General features: G+C 38.2%; 1 protein-coding gene across 1 annotated transcript in view; it reads right to left on the bottom strand.

The window, feature by feature from the left end:
• FIG4 (FIG4 phosphoinositide 5-phosphatase) overlaps nucleotides 1-20,891 on the bottom strand; it is a 102,118-nt gene that overhangs the window by 75,587 nt on the left and 5,640 nt on the right. Inside the window, exons 2-5 of the mRNA XM_024551803.3 lie at nucleotides 17,322-17,420; nucleotides 15,939-16,062; nucleotides 6,688-6,844; nucleotides 3,223-3,273 (exon numbers count right to left, since the gene is read on the bottom strand). Coding sequence (XP_024407571.1) covers nucleotides 3,223-3,273; nucleotides 6,688-6,844; nucleotides 15,939-16,062; nucleotides 17,322-17,420 — 431 coding nt within the window. The remainder of the gene's footprint in view (nucleotides 1-3,222; nucleotides 3,274-6,687; nucleotides 6,845-15,938; nucleotides 16,063-17,321; nucleotides 17,421-20,891) is intronic.

The raw sequence follows: 20,891 nt of genomic DNA, 5'->3' as shown, positions 1-20,891 counted from the left end.
CTCTGTATGGTAAAATATTATAAGACACTGATGAAATAAATTGAAGACATAAATAAAAAGAAAGATATTCTGTGTTCATGGAACAGAAGAATTCATATTTTTTAAATGCCCATATTATTCAAAAACATCTATAGATTCAGTGCAATCCCTATCAAAATTCCAATGATGTTTTTTCACAGAAGTAGAAAAAGCAATTCCAAAATTCATATGGAACCATGAAAGACCCCTAATAGCCAAAGCAATCTTAAGAAAGAAGAACAAAGCAGGGGGCATCACACTTCATGATTTTAACCTTTATTATAAAGCTACCTAAAAAAGCTATAGCATTCAAACGGTATGGTATGGGCATAAAAAGACCCACAGACCAATCAAACACAATTGAAAGCCCAGAAGTAAACCTACTCATATACACTCAACTAATATTTGACAAGGGAACCAAAAAGATGCAATGGGTAAAGGACAGTCTTCTCCCTAAATGGTGATGGGAAAACTGGATAAGCCCCTGCAGAAAAATAAAATTAGACCCCTGTTTACACAACTCACAAAAGTTAATTCAAAATGGATTAAAGACTTAAATATAAGACCCAAAACTGTAAAACTACTAGAAGAAAACATAGGGATAATGCTCCTTGCTGTTGGTATTGGCAAAGATTTCTTGGATATAACACCAAAAGCACAATCAACAGAAGCAAAAATAAATAAGTGGGGCTACATTAAACTAGAGAGCTCTGCACAGAAGAAACAGTCAGCAATATAAAAAGGCAACCATGGTATGGGAGAAAATATCTGCAAACCATCTATATGATAAGGGATTAAGATCCAAAGTATATAAGGAACTCATAAACTCAACAGAGAAAAATAAACAATCCAATTTAAGAATGGGCAAAGGATCTGAACAGACTTGAATAGACAAAGACATACAAATGGCCAGCAAATTCATGAAAATATGCTCAACATCACATCAGAGAGATGCAAATTAAAACCACAATGAGATACCACCTCACACCTATTAGAACGGCTACTATCAAAAAGATAAGAAACAGTGTTGGCAAGAATGTTAAGGAAACCCTTTGCACTATTGGAAGGAATGCAAATTGGTATTGACACTATGGAAAACAGTACGGAAGTTCCTCAAAAAATTAAAAGTAGAACTATTATATGATCCAGCAATTCCATTTCTGGGTATATAAACAAAGAAAACTGAAATTACTTCCTCAAAGAGACATCTGTACCTCCATATTCATTGCAGGATTATTTGCAATACCAAGATGTGACAACAACCTAAGAGTGCATCAACGAATGGACACCTAAAGAAAATGTGATACTCACACCTGCACACAGGTGCCTGCACACACGATGAAATATTATTCAGCTGTAAAAAGGAAATCCTTGCCTTTTGTAGCAACATGAAAGGATCTGGACGGCATTACGCTAAGTGAAATAAGTCAGACAGAGAAAGACAAATGCTGTATGTTCTCACTTATATGTGGAGTCTAAAAAAGCCGAACTCATAGACAGTAGAATTGTAGTTGACAGAGGTGGGGGGTGGGGGCTGCGATGGGAGATGTTGGTCGAAGGGTAAAAACTCCCAGCTAGAAGGTAAGATCTGGGGATCTAATGCACAGCGAGGTAACTATAATTATCAATACTGATTTATATACTTGAAATCTGTTAAAGAGAGCAGTCGGAAATGTTGCCACACACACATACAAAATCAAAATTATGTGAGGTGTAATAGGTGTTACCTAATCTTATTGTGGTAAGCATTTTGCAATATATACATGTAAAAGTCATCACATTGTATACTTTAAACTTACATATGTTGTATGTCAATAATATCTCAATGAAGCTGGAGGGTGGAAGAAGCGTTTTTTACTTGTCACAATCAATTCTTTCTATTTAAAACAATTGCTTTATTCTAGTTAAATCTTAAAAATGTAGCACAGTGTTTTCTAAAGCTTACCTATGAGACACAAAAACTTTAACCTACATATTTTTACTTATGGAATGCCTTGATCAGAAGTCAAAATGGGGATGCAGACAAAGTTGGAACACATGAAGAAAGAGAAGACCATTTCTAAAGTACCACCAAGCCTCAATAATAATTCACAGATGCTATAAACATAAAATGAAGCAATAAAGGTGGAAAAGCAGACGACTGCGACAAACACACGGAAGTACACATTCAATAAACATTGTGGAGGTGAAAATTATATCATTAGGAGCGCTTCACTACACAGTACTACTATTAAAGTAGTTAACTTCCTTCAGAGGTTTACATCAATGAAGACATAGTCCACTCTTCATAGTAGACATATTTTTATTTGTTTCATAGATAAATGGTTAATTATATTAACACTTAAAAAATAATTTAAAAGAACACAAAGCACCCCATCAGTGTAGAACACCAATATTACAACACTCTAGGTCCTCTTTTAGTCCCTATTGCTCAAGTCCCTGCTGGTGCGTGCTATTTTGTGTGCTACTTTGTAGTTTTGGCATTATGGCTGATAGCATTTTCCACTCAGCACGACGGCTCTACTAGGCCCCGACATGGGCCACATCCGTGGTGGTACAACACTCTATCACGACGCTCTGCTGTAATGTACTTGCCTGTTGTTCAGGGATCGATACTTGAATTGCCCCTGTGTTGTCTGTTGCCTGTTTGGGCGACACTAAATAGAAACCCAAATGTCTCTACAAACAGCGATTAATATTTTCTCTCCTGATTTATTTCCTTAGAATAATACATTTTCATATATACTTAAAGCTTCATTCCTCTCCAGGAAAACTCTTCATTTACAATGCCATTAACAGTACATTGGTATTACAACAGTTCTTCCTATCTTGAATTTATTTTTATTTAATTTTGGTAAATTGGTACCTGAAAATTGAACTGTGAAATTGTTACAACTCTGTATTAGAGATAGAATGCAAATTTCCCTCTTGTATTTCAAAATTACAAAATAAGAATATTTCATTAAAATCCCATCTAAAAGAAAAATGTTTATAGTGAGAATAACTACCCTTTAATTTGTCCATTCAAATACCATATTTTTTAAAGAAAGAAATACCTGTATTATTGTATGCTTAGATAAAATAATTTGGCCATTAAAAAAAGAATAGAGGAAGTATTAGTATGTCCTCTGGTTTTGTTTTTACCTCTTGGAAAATAATATACATGTAAGTGGCTGGCAGGAGAAAAATTAAGCTCAAACTTACCTAAAGTAAAAATTGCTGGATAGGTCCACATTTTGAAATATTCGTAGATACCTAAAAAAAAAATACATTATTATTATTTTTTTACAGCTTAACATATACTCAAATATACATTTATGTTTGTAAATATGCTCATTAAAACTGAGGGATTCAATCCCTAACTGGATTAAGGATTTCATCTGAAGGAATTTCTAAGTCTATTGATCATCCTTCAGAGACCCTGACCTTACAGTTCAACCACCTCCTCATCACCGATTACGCCACAGAAGGGAAGTGTCACGCACTTACACCTGTGGGCCACTTACACATTGTTTTTAAAGAAATTAAGAACATTGTAACAATAGCCAGAGGGGAGTGGGGAGGGGATAGTGGGGAGAGGGATCTATAGGAGCTACTATAAAGGACACAAGGACAAAATCAAGGGGGAGGGTAGAGGTGGGGGAGGGAGGGGGGACTGGCTGGGGTGGGGTGGAGGGAAGGGGAGAAAATGCAGACAATTGTAACTGAATAAAAATAAATAAATAAAAATTTTAAAAAATGTGCTTTGCAAATGCTTTGAGGTTGGAGAGATGAAGCATAACTAAAACACCCAAAATGTTTGTAAATCACCCTAATTTTAAGTTGGAAACTTTTAAAGTGAAAAAAAAGCAGAGAATAATATATCTACATATTGCCCTGGCTGGTGTAGTTCAGTGGATTGAGTGCTTGCCTCGAACCAAAGGGTCGCAGGTTTGATTCCCATTCTGGGCACACGCCGGGGTTGTGGGCCAGGTCCCCAGCTAGGGGGCACGCAACAGGCAACCACACATTAATGTTTCCCTCCCTCTCTTTCTCCATCCCTTCCCTTCTGTCTAAAATAAATAAAATCTTTAAAAAATATATATCTGCATGTCTACCATTCAGGATTAATACAGGTTAACATTTTTTCATATTTATTTCAACTTTTCAAAGACTTTCAATCACAAATGGTATTGAATTTGTCAAATATAGTTTCTACAAATATTAATCATAATTTTTCCTTTCAATATTTTAATGTGGTAAATTGTTCTAGCAAATTTTCTAATGTTGATACAGCCATGCATCATAGGGATAACCTCTGTTTGTCCCATATGATATGTTTAATAGCACTGTATTTTACTTTCTAATATTTTACCAAATATCTTAACAAAAATACATTACTGGATTATACAGTTTTATAAGTATTTTAAAAGTCTGCCCAGGCTGGTGTGGCTCAGAGGACTGAGTACCAGCCTGCAAACCAAAGGGCCACCAGCTCGATTCCCAGGCAGGGCACATGCCTGGGTTGCAGGCCAGGTCCCCATTAGGGGGCACACGAGAGGCAACCACACATTGATGTTTCTCTCCCTCTCTTTCTCCCTCCCTCACCCTCTCTAAAAATAAATAAATAAAATCTTTTTTTTAAAAAAGTCTTACCTATCTATCAGTAGTACTTCAGTCTATGTAGAACAAACTATTAATATAATTGTATCTCATTCTGGATGCCTATTTGCAACATAGTATTAATCATAAGATAATTTCACTCTTTAAAAATAGTCAAATCACTATATAGAATAACATAATTTGTGTTACTAGTCTTAACTAAAGAATCATAAAGGAGGGTGGAGGCGGGGGAGGGAGGTGGGTTTGGCTGGGCAGGGAGTGGAGGGGTGGGGACAAAATGCAGGCAATTCTAATTGAATAACAATAAAAGAATAAATTTTAAAAAAGAATCATAAAGATGGGTTTATAAATAATACAAACCCCTCAACTTTCCCCAGCCCTTGGATTCCTGTGCGCTGGTGTGCCTGATTCACTTTTAATCAATATCCTATGCCTGCCTGTAAGCTATAAAGATTATCTTCTTGTTTTTTTGTTGTTAGTGTAAGACAAAGGCCCACTTTATCTGGTAAATTCTACTTACCTGCATCTGAAATGAGTTATTTTTCAACAACCCCATTTCCAAATATCACCAAAGACAATATCTCAAGAGTCCAGAAAACTATTACCTAAAAGGATTTTTTAGAGAGCCACACCACCTTTGAGTTTTGGCTCATGTATCTAGAACAAGTGTAGTTAAAATCCGTTACCTATTCTAAAAACTTATAAGCATAACTAACTTCGTTCCATTTAACCTTTACATTATATTTAAAATAAATACATTTATTTATTAAAATAAATCAATTCTATTCTTTTCTCTATCAAATTATTAATAGCCTTTTTCCCGTATTACCAAGCCTCCAATAATTTCCCCAAAAAACTTTTTCAAATTTTCAAAAAACTGGGGGAAAAAATAGTATAATTAGCACCAGTATGACCTTCATCAGAATTCACTGCTAAATCTTTCTCTTTAAATACACATATATACATTCGCTCTTAAATATACAAGCACATTTTATTTTTCTAAACCATTTTTAGTAAGCGGCAGCCATAATCACACCTCACTCCTAAATATTTTAAGATATATCTATTATGAACAAGAACAATCTCCTAAACAACCACAGTAGCATTGTGAAACCCAAGATTTAACATTGATCCGATTGTACCTAGTCTATAATCCATTTACACACTATGCCGATGAAGTCCTTAACAGCTCTGTGTGCACACAGGTGAGTACACACACGGTCTAGTCCAGAATCCAGTGGAGGTTCAAGGGCGGCATTTGGCTGTCACATCTGTCACAAACTCCTGAGCAGTCCTCTAGCTTTCTCTGTCTTTGATGACACTGATGTTTTTGAAGAGCCCAAACCAGTTGTCTACAATGTCCCACAATATAAATTTGTCTGATTATTTCTTTTTTTAAATATATTTATTGATTATGCTATTACAGTTGTCCCATTTCCCCCCCCACTCCACTCCATCCTGCCCACCCCCTCCCTCCCACATTTCCCCCCTATAGTTCATGTCCATGGGTCATACTTATAAGTTCTTTGGCTTCTACATTTCCTACACTATTCTTACCCTCCCCCTGTCTATTTTCCACCTATCATCTATGCTACTTATTCTCTGTACCTTTCCCCCCCTGATTATTTCTTCATGCTTAGATTCAAGTGAAATATTTTAAGTAAGAAAACTACACAGATAATCTGTGTTCCTCCCATTGTTTTACATTAAGAGGCAAATAATGTCAGTTTTGTTTCATTCTTGGTAACGCTAAGTTTGATCACCTGATTAAGATGTTTACCATTTTGCTCCTCTTTGTAAATAATAGATTCATACAGTGTATGTTGAGACTGGTAACTATTCTGTTTCTCAATAATAACCTCTCACCTAATGGTTTCAACAGCCATCGTTGATCCTCACCTGAAACAACTGTTATAATGGAGGTTTTTAAGAGCCCTTGAACTGAAGTTGTAGAATCCTGAGCCAGTATTTTACACTTTTAACATAACATTTATAATCTTTTGACCTCATTTTATTTTCTAATCGATCTACCACATTAAACAAATAGTAGTCACCACCAGCACATACCTAGCTTCATCAGGATGAGTAATCCGTACAGAATCATTGGGTATATAGATCATATTGGTATCTTCAATTTTATATATTGCATGGCCTCCAATATCTGCCATCTTCCTCCTTTTAGTTATTAACACTATATAATAGCCTTCTAAAAACCTGACAAAACCTACAAACAAAAAAGATAAATATGTTTCTTCAACACAGTAATACTTTTAGATACACATTAAAAAGGCAAAATAATTTTGACACATTTCCTATTTTATTTCTGTGATTTACAGCCATACAAATTTTCAGTTATCTTAGAATTATTCTCTAGAAATATCTATACTGACGTTTATCTCACTTAAAAATCTTACTCTCAACAATTTTACTCCATTCATTTACTCTTTCCTATTTAGCCTCATTCCAGATGGAACCGAGGTGCGGTGAGCAGAAACACACACAAGAGTAAGAGGCGTTGTTGTCCAAGCGAACGGAGTTTCAGGTTTGCAAGATGGAAAGTGCAGAGACCTGCGGCACAGCAAGATCCATACGTATGTAGTACCACCGTACTGCACACTTCAGGAGGCTAGGATTGTAACTTTTACTTTATGTTTTGTACATACAGCTATAAAATAAGTCAATACTTATTAGTAAAAATACTTAAAGACAAAAACCACAAAAGTTTTTAGAAACTCATACAACTGTGCTAACACAGTCTCAATGGGGGATAAAGATTAAGCACCTTTCTATAGCTGTTTAATCATGGCACCTCCTCCCCTATTTTAAAGAAGAAATTAGCCAATGGATAAATGTTCTAAGACACATACTTTGAAATACAGTGCTCAAAAGAACCAACAAACCCCACTGACCCTTCATGACTGGAGGCAAAACCCAACTTGAACCAGCTTTTTAAAAAAAGTTAATATTAAGGATACTGAGGTGATCCATGATACCAATGGGCAACCGCTATGATTGGGCCTCAGGGGGGAAAGAAAAGTGAGTCAAGATGCATTTCTGAACATGTGCTCTATTCTTCTCTCTCTCCGTAGGCCAGGCTCCTCCACTTCTCTGGATCGCTTAGTGAGACACAGCTGGGAAAAACTCTAGGCTTTACATCTAAAACCTTCACTGGGAAGAAACAACAGTTTTATCAAGTTGAATTACAGAATTCCTAGGGAAGGACTTGGATTGGCCCAGCATGGGTTGAGTGCCCAGCCCTCAACCAATCAACTGTGGCCAAGGAATAAAGTCCCACTGCATTGCAAGCCATTTATTTACAACACAATAACTAGGTGACCTAGATGGGGCAGGGGGAGAGAAAAGTGGAGAAATTGAGCAAACAAAACAATATAACCAGTAAATTGCATATCCGTCATGTAATCTTCCACAAATATCATTTCCTATAGTTAAGCTTTTTATGAATGTTGGAGCATTATAAAGTTACATTTTATGTCAAGCTATTGGAATGCATATACTGTATTGGTGATTAAAAATAGGGTGTATGATGAGGTCTGTACAGAAACAGTCCAACCATTGTTAGTGTAATGAGAAATGTTTGCATGATATCGATTGTAACCTGGCAGCCAAGGAGAGTGGACTGGAATGCACATATGTGAACAATGACAACTTCACTGTACTAGTCAGGGGCGGGGGCGTAGGTGCTGTTGAGTGAGCATGTGTACTGTGTGACAGTCCTATTTCAAAATGACTGAGCAAGCAGAGCAACAAATCTGCATATAATGTTGTGTGAAGCTTGAATATTCCTCTATGGAAACTATTTAGATCATTCAGAAGGCTTTTGGGGACAATGCAATAAATGCAGTGCAAATAAAAGTGTGGCACAAACACTTCAAAGATGGTTGAGAATCTGCTGAAAGTGATCCATGCTCTGGAAGGCCTGCAACAATCAGGACACCTGAGAATGGTGAACATGTACAGGCTACAGTCAACAAAGATCAGTGACTGACAGTGAGAACTGGAAGCTGATCTGGGGATTCCAAAAACTGTGTCTGAGATTTTGATGCAGGATCTTGGCATGAAACATGTCATGGCAAAATTTGTTCTGTGGTTTCTGCTACCTGAGCAGAAGGAACATTGTGTTACAGTTGCTAATGACTTGATTTAAATTATTACCAATGAACCATATTTTCTCAAGAAGGTCATAACTGGAGATGAATTGTGACTCTACGGCTATGACCTGAAATGAAGGCCCAGTCATCCCAAAGGAAGTTGCCTGGTTCTCCACAACCAAAGAAGGCACAGCAAAGTTACAGCAAGATCAAAACAATGTTAACTATGTTTTTTGATTGGGGAAGTGTTGTCCATCACGAGTACACACCTCCAGGCCAAACAATTAATAAGGAGTACTACCTCAATGTTCTTCATTGTTTTAGAGATGCAATATGACAAAAATGGCCGCAACTATGAGCAACTGGTGATTGGCAGCTTCATCACGACAATGTGCCTGCTCATGCATCATGTCTCGTGCAGAGTTTTTGGCAAAACATCAAATCACCCAGGTAACTCAGCCCTACTACAGCCCAGATTTGGCACCCTATGACTTCTGGCTTTTCCCAAAACTAAAATCACCTTTGAAAGGGAAGAGATTTCAGACCATTGATGAGATTCAGGAAAATACAATGGGGCAGCTGATAGCGACTGGGAGAACTGTGTAATGTCCCAAGGTGCCCACTTTGAAGGAAACTGAGGTATCATTATCCTATGTACAATGTTTCTTGTATCTTCTTCAATAAATGGTTCTAGATTTTTCACAGTACAAGGCTGGATACTTTCTGGAAAGACTTGGCATTACTAATGTCCAACTGGACTAAGCTCTCAGCAACACACTAGTTACTATATAGTCTTGGTTGAATTTTTTTGGCCCCCAGATGTTTTGCTTTGGGAGTTAAAACTGACTCTCTTAATTGGTGGCAGTGGTCAGGGGTCATTCCCAAAATAGCAATATGAGGAGCTCGGCAGACCCTCTCTCCATAGAAACAACCATAACTGGTAAAAATTATATTAAGAAAAGAAAACAATGAAAGTTTCTGGAAATTGTCCTAATGACATTTAGCAAATGGATTTATTCAAGAAAATCAACTAAATCTTGGTGAGAACAGCAGACCCGCTGGATTTGAATCACAGGCTGATTTTCTCCCACAGCCCTTGCCTAGTTCACTGTGGCAGAAGACGGAGTATCTATTCTAGGCAGGTGTCACCAAGAAGATAGTGCTCCCCGTCTCCCACCCAGCTTTCAGTCTAGGGCCATGGTGTCTGCTCAGGAGGTACCAGCCACCGGAATTTCTCCAGCTCTGTGTTACAGAAGCTCTATTCCAGGTAAGCATGGCTGAGATCTGGGCTCCTTTCTTGTACCCACATCCTACTCACAGAGTGGAGGCTCTACCCCAGCATAACTGGTCAAGAAGACTGGGTCCTAATGCCCCTCACTTCAACTCACTCACAGGGCTAGTCAGATAGAGCCATATACAGCTGACTTCCCATTAGAAATAATGGAGGCCAGCAATGAAAGAACAAACTGTCAACCAAAAACCTTGTATCTAGCAGAAATATCTTCTAAAACTTTCTTGTGAACACATGTACATACTCCTCTCTCTCTGAGTGTTACATCTATAAAGTCTGAGCTAGGATTTTAGTGCTATAATTTTTGCTCTAGAATTCACAAATACTGATTGTCTGTGTCTTGTTATTCTCAGTTGACAAAAAAGAAAACTACTAATTAAATATATTAACATAAATGAGCTGAAATATATTGGAAAGATGCCTCAAGGAGCTGATGAGCCACACTATCCAAAAAAATGCTATTAAGACAATTAAAAATACTTACATTTTAGAAATCCACAAAGCACAGAATGCTTTTTAAAAATGTTTTCATTTATGCTCCTTTCCTTGCCTTAGAGATAAACTAAAAATTCCCTTACTATAGCTAGACCTAGAAACGTGAAGGAAAAAAAGGCGATGACGATGTCATTAAAAGCAAATTTGAAAGCAGTTATTCTTTTCCATCGGTAAAACTTACAAAAGTAAGGTTCTAGGAAGCAGCATAAAAACACTCAAAAAGAGAATCTTATTGGGTATATTTTAAAACTGATTTTTAGAGAGTGAGAAAGAGGAAAGGAGAAAAAGAGAGAGAAAGAAACGTCAGTTTGTTGTTTCATTTATTTATGCATTCATTGGTTGACTCTTGCATGTGCCCTGACTGGGGATCCAACCCACAACCTCGGTGTACAGGGATGATGCAATAGCCAACTGAGCCACCCAGCCAGGGCCTCACATTGGCCTTAGTAATAAGTATTTCTAAGATGAATGAGTTTCCCTCTTATTCTTACTATATATTTATTTTTATACAAAAAATGTATTAAAATCTTTTTCAACCTACATTTCCATTGAATTTTAATTTAATTTTTTTAGCTCTAGACTATATCACCCTACCTTTTGCTTCATAATTTAAATGAAGGAAAGTAAATATATTTCACAAAAGAGATATTTTTCTACCAGCACAAATGTCTTCACGTATTCTAGATGAGATTATTTTCTTCTTCCTTTGACTACAATTTGGAAACGTCACTTTCTCTTTGAAATGGTTCTTATTAAATATGTATAGCCAACAATGAGAAGGCTTCGGTTTGGCATAGGCATAGGCCAAGAGTTGGCCTCTTCACCACTTTGCACACTGAAAAACAGAACAAGTTTTTTCATCTTCATTCTATGTACTTCTGATCTCAGACCAATGTCATTGGGAACTTCCCAGACACCTAGATGAAAATTATCCTGAAAAAGTAATTTCTGTCTCTCCAGGCAGAGAAGACTGTGTCATGTAAAACAACACCAAGCAAAACATACAGTAAAAGGATCCTATGAGAGGACGGAGTAGGGTGGAGTTATTGCTAGAGAGGATCCCACCAGCCCAACAACAAAAAAGAATGCAATATCCCATTTAGGAAGGTCACCAGGCCAACTAGTCATTACCTTGATAGCCTATAGAGAGAACGCACTCTGGAAGAAAAGTATGTAAAACCTCCACAAGGTATCTCGGGCCTTTGCACAACAGAGCCCTCTGGAACCTAAGTAATTCTCTCACACCAAACCTACTGCTCCATGACTCGTCTGAGGCTCAGACTTTGTTGTTGTTTCTGTTGTTATCTTGGATCTGCAGTGATTTCTAAGGGTATTCTTTTACAACTGAGTCCATCACTTAGTCTTCTACAATGACACTTCTTATTCTACCACTCCCCTTCAACGAACTAGCAGCTTAAAAGAGTATCCTCTGACAGGTGACACAGGGAGAAAAAGGACATAGACCTGAGGCTATGTGTCAGATGGGGCTGGCTGAGTCATAGAGCTAAGACTGCCAGCCACCAGCTCCACTGATGTGCCCCAGGACCAGACAAATCAGCTCTGTGAAGGATGCTCATGATACCATCCAACCCTCCTGCTGGCTGTCAAATAACAATGGAGCAGGTCAGAAACAGGCAAGGTAGCTGCAGCTATAGGAGGGACCAGTCCGTGTCTAGGGACCAGTGATGATCCATGAACTTTTAATATCAGCTCATAAAAGGACAAGTAAGCAAACTGAAAGTAAAGGTTTAAAAACTTTACGGCGATTTAAGATGGCCACAGGATGCAAGTGCATGATAAATGAACTAGCCTCAAACACGGCATAGACTAGCTGGATACTACTAAACTTGTGTGAAGAGTCACATGTGGTCCAAGCTGCAGACAAGGTCTGTACAGTAAGATCATGTGTTGGTCTGTGACATATTGGTGGGGGGAAATAATCTGGTCCTTTACTACAGATAATTGAGAAGCACTGCTCTAGGTTCTTATAGATTATGGACTAAATTAACCATGTTAACAACCCAAAACATCCCAGCAAAAATAGCATTCACAAATGAAGAATGCTGAAAAAAGTTAATAAAGAAAATATTTTAGCCACAGAATAGAAGACAACCATTCTAGTCATTTCACACATGTATTATTTTGATAATTAGACTATACGTTCTTCAAAGATAAGCATTCTGTGTTCAGCTATTTTAATATCTAAGACAGTACTAGACAAATCACAGACTTTTATTACATCCCTGTTTACTCTTCACAGACTCTAAGCTTCATGTGCATGGTTGAACGACAATACATAAAGTGCATTTCCATAAAAATATATGTGTCTGCTTGGCTCGTGAGTGTGTCATGTTACTGGTAGGCAGGTCAGTCTTTCAGTGACTCCATCATCCAGAAACAGACTCAAACCTGCGAGGCCTCTTTCTGAGAAGCAGCTACCACAACAGCTAAGAATGTCACCTTTAAAAGAAACATGGACACACCTTCAGCCCCCACCCAGAGTTTATCAACTAATACTTGTATACAGAATAAATATCTGGTTATATACTTGGTTATCAATTGATTAACATAAAGCTTTCGGTTTTACAAGCTTAGTTATCAAGTATCAAGTATAGGTTTAAAATGAGGTAAATAACATTGCTAAAAGCAAACATTCCAAGAACAATTAAGAATGACCAAAATATCACCCTGGCTGGTGTGGCTCAGTGGATTGAGTGCTGGCCTGCAAACCAAAGGGTCGCTGGTTCAATTCCCAATCAGGGCACATGCCTGGGTTGTGTGGGCCGGGTCCCCAGTAGTGGGTGCGCAAGAGGCAACCACACATTGATGTTTCTCTCCCTCTCTTTCTTTCTGCCTTCCCCTCTCTCTAAAAATAAATAAATAAAAATTTTTAAAAAAGACTGACCAAAGTCTCATAAAAACAAAGTAGTAAAGCAATCGAGGGGGCATTTAATGTAAAGGCAAACTGCCCAATACAACTCCAGAATACCCAAGGGCAGCGATTTATACTTAATCATCAAAGAAAGTTAAATTTTGAATAATAAACTCTGGCTAATGAGACATTCAATATTACATACACCTTAGGAAATTTCAATTAAAAAAAAAAGATTGTAATAAAGTATCAGCACTTAAAGGAATACGTTTAACCTATTAAGCCTACAGTATTTAAGACACATTTTTATTTCCATGTTTTTTCTTTCAAACATAAGCAATACAAAGTAAATTTTAACATGTGGAATTTATAGAATTTAAACACATGAACTCACAGGACATACACAGATGTGCACACACTCACAAGCACTTATCTATGAAATATGTAAGTAACCTCGAGGCACTTGTCAAGACTGAGCAGAAGGTGTAGCAAAGGGACAAGACCTAAGGAGATGAATCATACCACCACTCTTGATCCTCCCTAGCACCACCTCAGTCAAAAAATGGACCTAGAAGGATAATTTATGAAGAGCTCCAAGAGCACAATGAGCAAAACAAACTTAAAATATAGCAGAATACAATCAAATTATCAATTTACAGCAATCAAGTCACAAAATAGAAAGTGCTAATCAGAGAAACTAACAGAACAATTTGAAAATATGGAGTGGAGCAAATGTGTACAGTTGTTCATATGGAAAATAACACAATAATTAATAAACAATAATGCAAGAATAAACTGTTTCCCATACTCGCAACTATAAACAAACTCTTGCCCCACCCTGTGTACAGCATAGTTCAGTTTACATTCTAGTTTCATAGATTAGTATCTACATCTGTAGATACCAGTTACTCAGTCAATCATGCATACAGTCCAGTAAATTTAAGAAGCACAGAGATAATTTTTAAGTATGAAAAAAATAGATTCAAAATAAGGCTCTGTCCACAGAGAAGCTGAAATACAAGTGCCCTCTTCTTGGCTTCCAAGGCCCCACGCAATCTGGCCTTACCCAACTCACCCACATTCCAGGACACGTGGACATGGTCACACCTATGCCTCTGCTCGCATCCCTACTAGAGTTCTCTCCTCTCTTCCCGCATCCATCCAAATCTTGTTCCTCATTTAGGGTCCAGCCTGAGTTTCATCTTCTCCAGGAAATCTTTCCTGGCCATCCCAGATTAAATAACTGACCTCTCCTGTAATCTCCAATACCACTCAACTTTTACTCCACAGCTTGGCTCTTAATTACATTCTTGGAGCTGCCTCATGTGCAATGGTTTTTGTCCCTCACCCTAGTCCAATCATCCTAAGACCCCCAGGGACAAGACCATGGTACAGCAAAGGCAGGTTTATGGACCCAGTACAATGAGGAACAATGTATAGAGAAACTGTGGGGCACTCACAAATGCCCCACAAGCCAGAGAGCAGATTTCTTATAGGCCAAACCCATATCTATATCTGTTTGTGAATAATTAAAGGAATTATTATAGGGTTTAAGGGAAGAGTTTAATATTTTTTATCCTCACCTGATGACATTCTTATTGATTTTAGAGAGAAGGGAAAGGAGGGAGAGAGACAGGGAGAGAAACATCGCTGTGAGAAACATGAATGGTTGCCTCTTGCATGCACCCTGACTGGGGACTGAAAACACAACCCAGTTATGCACCTTGACCAGGAATCGAACCCATGACCTTTCAGTCTATGGGACGACTCTCCAACCAACCGAGCTATATGCATCAGGGCTTAAGGGAAGAGTTTAGGTAACATTTAAACCAAAGCAGGACTGCGTGTAAAGAGATCAATATCGAGTCTGGACTATGAAGCTGACTCAGGGTCCTGTTTTCTTGAAAACAATAGTACAGCTGTGGACTATTGTCCCCAGAAACCCCTTGCTTGAAGCTTTGCCTCTGAGCTGCAAATCAAGGCTGCTTCTCTGTGTCAAAGTGACTGAGATCATCCAGGCAAGAGGGGAATGTTTTCTCTCACTGATGTAATTTCAAACAGCAAGTTTCGGATAGTCTGTGATTCTAGAGGACAGAGTTTCTCAGTGATTAAGAAGGCAGCAGTCATTCAGAGAAGGGGTTATGACACTTTATGCTGCAGCAGGTCCTGGGGAGAAACTCCTGTTCATTTTATAGCTGGCTTTATCTGTGTCTGTTTTTCCAGCTGATAAATGACAGGGCAGATGTGCACCGTCCACACTCATTTTTACTTTTTCATTCCTCAACAAGCCAGACAGCAGACTCCTTAAAGGCCCAAGCTGTTTCTGTGTTATTTGTTCACATCCTGTATGAAACCGAGCACAGTGCCGAGCACACAGCAGATGCTATATAAAGGCTGTTTGATATACGATTGATGAATGATGAAGTGTTAAACAACCAATGCCACAGATGATGGGTTATAATTATAAAGCTATATAAGCTTATGTACTCTTTATAAGTAGTCTATGCAGATTTTTTAAAAAAGAGGTAGGAAGGGCAGGTACATTTCTTACCTACAATACCAAAAGCAGAAACAGCTCGGAATAAGCCGGAGGACCCTTTCTGCCCCATCTTGGTTCTGTTTCCTAGATCCAAGCGGCCAAGAAGCTCTCTCACTTCTTGTGGAGTATATACATGCTAAAAATAAGCAAACTTGATCTGTAAGGTGTGCTTACTTTTTAGATGGACTATTTATTCTTTACTCCTGAAAATTAAAAGTTGCCTATAAGCATCATTAACTATTTCACAGAGAGGTATACAATAAGTGCAAGACTAAGCTACAATTTTAAAAAGCCAACAAATTCTTTAATATTAGCATTAAGGGTAGTTATGGAATCGTGTTGCTATATTTAAAAAACTGTATAAAAACCTTATCTTCTGAACCAGAGACTTAAGGAATCCAAGGAAAAATTTCAAGAAATCTGTAAACCCCTTAAAATTACGTGCCAAGTTTTGGTTCTATGTGCATATGTGCATTTTTATAAGAAGGCCCATAGCTTTTCTTAGAAGCTCAAAGAGATTCCTGCTCAACTACTCCCACTCCCAAATAAAGCCAAGAATTATTACATTATATTAATAAAAACTCCCAGATGCGGGCAGTGGAAAAGACCACAACACCCTAGAGTGCAGGAAATCACAAAATATAATTTATCTGAAATTATTAAAACACAGAAAATAGTTTTGCTTAGTGAAAATGAGTGCCAAACTGTAGCTACTAATGTATTTGAAAAACCAGGAATCTACATGGATTCAAAAATATTCACAGACAGGAACAAAGGATACAAAGAATAGGTTAAGTTCTTTCATTTGAAAGAGTTAAAATTAACTGTTCCCCACCACCATACTGTGTTTCTCCTTTAACTAACAGCCTCGTGTTTTTGTGCCACCTGAATTGAGTCTCACATTCCTGACTCTGGATAATATAACATCTGGATAAGAACAGCTTAACATTTCTCTAGTGCGTAGTAAGCCATCAGAAGAGGCCCTACAGGTAATTTTCAGCAGCATAATCAAGTCTGCAGTACAGAAGTCCTCTCTGACTTCAAGTACCTTCGTGTTAAAGCACAGTAATAAATAACCTCTTTGGCAGATGAAATACAAAGAGTTAATTGCATCATTAAAGTGTCACCCCTTTAAGAAAATACATTCTTATCCAAAGAGTTTGCTTTGTAAAACAAATCAAAATGAGGAACAAAGTGCAATTCTAGCATACTACTTGACATCAGCAATTTCTAGAAATCACATCAGAGATTCAAATTCTAGCCAATCATGAAAATTAACAGAAATTTTTAGATGCATAATAAAAAATTATATATCACTAGAAGGTATAAGGATATTTTATATCTTTTAAACAAGTACAAAGTTTCTGTTTGTATTTAGGTTTGCAAGATACTTACCCTATCATCAATTATGACCAAATCCTTTGGCTCTGTTCTATCAATTTTCAAAACACGGTATTTTGTTTCTGCATGATTGCTCCCAACTAGAAAGTATCTCTATAAATAAAAAGAAATGTCATTAGTTTTTGAAGGCATTCTGCTTTGCACACATTTAATAACCACATCTGTTTTTGAAATTAAATACATTAGTAAAGTGAAGTTACTTTTTAAAAGAAATATTGCTGTTAAGAATGACTGGCAGATTAAAGAAAGGATGGTCCAAAGGTCAGTTTTAATACTGAAATACCCTTAGCGGTGTGAGCATCAGTGTGACCTCTAAAACACACCCAGTGACCGGGTCAGACGGACTTGACCATACTACCCGGAGACTAACCTAACGCCCGACAGGCGCCTGCTGCCGGGAAGGAGCAGCTCTGGCAAGAAAGCTCAACGCATAATTAGGAATGCTGAGACAATTATCACTATTAAAATATTTATATTTTATCAAATAAATCTTTACAAATTTTCTATAGATGACTGAAAATGACTTTACTATAGCAACTATAAAAATCCACCCCAAAGTCCTATAAAAGATTAAAATGAGTGTACTTTCCCAAATGGCTTTTTATAGACAAGTTACCAGAAATAATTAATAGTCTTTCTCTTCTGAAACACTTTCTCAGAGCGTTTTACCTGAACACATTAGTCTTCTTATGAATACTGAAAGCAAAATAAGTAATAAAACTGTAGAAAAGTAATAATCTTATATTTAAATGAGAATTCATTTAAGAAAGCCTAAACAAGATGAATAATTTTAAAGTTTCATTTAAGAAAATAAATAAGCCTCCAACAGCAAAAATTAATTATGTAAAGATATTTTGCTTCAAACATGTCCTTTAAAATACGGCACGTCCCCGAGACTGCAAACATTGAGGAGACACTGCTGCAATCAACTGGCATCTCAGCACCTCACTGGCCAGATGAGAGTACGATGCACGAGTGAATTAGATAAATTCTCCAGGTGAATGACCCACTGCAGTACGCAGACCACAGCAATTCAGAGCGAGGAAGATCAATGTGGGTTACTAGAGGTGCAGAACCTGCCAGTGACGTCGGGGCCGGGACTGAGCCTTAAAGGATGGGTAAGACTTTCAAAAGCAAGACTTTACTGTATATCAGAATACGAGCACTTGGTTTTATTTCTTTAAAACTAAGTCTGGAGAAATAAATGGGTTTTTACTTATTAAGTATATATCTGTTCATAAAGGTCTGATCTAGACTTCCAGGTTATAAAGAACAAAACTATGTTAAAAGATGCTGGGCTAGCCTACCTCAAGAGGAAGGCTAACCAAAGGACTGAATCAGTTCTTCATCTCCTAGGAGAGGTAGAGTCTGGATGACAATACCAGTTATAATGGGGTGGGAAGAAACAATTACAATAAAAATTAGTAAACTACATTGAGACACCCTGCTCACATCAAATGACCAGGACTTGATGCACTGGGGGAGCAGCTAGACGAGTGGGGAGACAGACAGAGGGAGGAGGTCAAAGATGCTCAGCTGGCCTCAGTGATTCCTTCCCAGAGACCCTACCCACCACTGAGGGGAGAGGGGTAACCAATGTAGTAACATTAACTTCAGAAGAACAGTTTGTAAGCTGCACATTTGTTGTCAGAAAAGAGGGCCACCTTCTTGAGGACTTCAGGAAAAACCGTTCCTGGGAGAGGAAATAGCAACTACAAGGACATGAAAGGGAAAGAAGCTTCCTGCTTCTCCCGCTTTGTTAGAACAGGACTAAGTGGCAAAATGCTCACAAAACACCTAACTGAATAGTGCTCAACAGAAACAGCACTCGATGAGTGTCAGATCCTTCTCTCTCCTTTATCTGTCAGGCATCAGCAAGTCTATGCCGTTGTATTGGAGAAAAGGACAAAAAACAAACAAACAAATGAACAAAAACAGGAAAGAAAAATACCCCAGAGGAATAAAAGCATATGCAGAGCCAGAATGGAACCAGAAAATGGAAGGATGTACAAATCTATTCACAATCAGTCTTCTCTCCTTTGTCAGGAGAGAAGAACGTGCAAATCAACAACCATGAATAGTGGTCTACAATCGAGATATGAACTGGACTCCACAGGAGGAGCACAGTTTACTTCAGGCAAGTCAGAGCAAGCTATCCAGAGAGCTGACGCTGTCCCGATGCTGAGTTTGGACTTGAAGGACCTCTAAACAGGACTGAGGAATACCCACCCTCTCCACCTGCAGCAATCCTCTCATTGCGTGGCCCACCAAAGCAATTTTATTTATATCTAAATTTAGCTCTTACTTCTGAAGGCCTTGTCTAAATGTTCTTGGGACACGTCTGCACGCTTCACCCGATTGTAAGCAGCTTAGGAGACTGGGGCTAACACCCTAACTAACCTCTGTGGTGTTTAACTCTGTCCTAGAAGCACAATCTGGTTCCACAGGCACTGGGTGAAAGGCCGGTGACAGGACAACCGCCTCCCACAGACCAATCATTCCATGTGCTGGGTAACTTTCCACATTTACATACCCGTCCTTTCTGTGTAAGCACACAGAAAGGCAGGCCTTCTGAGTCAGCAGCTCAGGAAGGAGGCACATCACAGCTTTACAGGAGGTAAAATCCCTGCATGGAATTCCTAGGGTCTTAATAGATCCTAGGAAACCTAAGGATGGACTGCAGTAGGACTACGATTTGGCAGTTTGTAATGAAAGGGTAGACTTCATTCCTGACAGCCTAGTGGGCAAATTCATGACTGGCTTCGGGGCAGGCACGCGGGAGGGCAGATGCACAGCTCCCGTATCCGGGCACCTCCAAGGCCTCCAGGAAGCAGAGGAGCCAAAGCAGATCTGAGCGCAGAGAAAGAATCAGGAAGCGGTCTAAACTACATTTTCTCTCTTCTAAAGTGGTCTAGGAATCCTAAAAATGTTTGTGCAGAGAAGAGTGACCTCTGGTGGAGCCAGTTATGTGGGAAAGAAAGCCACAGTCCTCGGCTGGCCTGCGTGGGCAGGATAACTCTCGTGCACTGCCCTCTGGTGGGCAGTTGACCATCCACGTTCACACCAAAGTTTTAAAAGTCTAAGTTTTCCAGAAAGGCCTTATTTCTACCTGGTTTTATTTCCTTCCTGTTAAGTATATCAATTCTTTAACTATGTATATCCTTAGACTTTGCTACAGTTAGTATTTTGCTTCAAAATGGATTTCAGTATTTGGGGACCTAAAAATTGCGCTGAAATATCTTTTCCTTAAATTCTTCTCCACTGCTTTTTTTTTTCTAATTTTTTATTTTCAAAACTTTTGAAACCTACAGTAAGATGAATAGAATATACAATGAAACCCCATATACCCTTCACTTAGATTGTTAACATTTTGCTACATTTGTTTACTAACTCCCTCCCTCTTGAGACAAGCTTTTTTCTTCTAAACCATTTCAAGACAAGTTGCAGGTGTCATAACACATTACCCCTAAAAACCTCAATTGTATTTCCTAAAAACAAGGTTACCCACATAATCATAATATCACTGATACAATATTATCCATATACAACCCACATTCAAATTTT

The sequence above is a fragment of the Desmodus rotundus genome, chromosome 11 (genome assembly GCF_022682495.2).
Source record: "Desmodus rotundus isolate HL8 chromosome 11, HLdesRot8A.1, whole genome shotgun sequence".
Taxonomy (NCBI): Eukaryota; Metazoa; Chordata; class Mammalia; order Chiroptera; family Phyllostomidae; genus Desmodus; species Desmodus rotundus.
The sequence above is the reverse complement of the archived record's forward strand: the minus strand, read 5'-3'. Positions and strand labels throughout refer to the sequence as shown.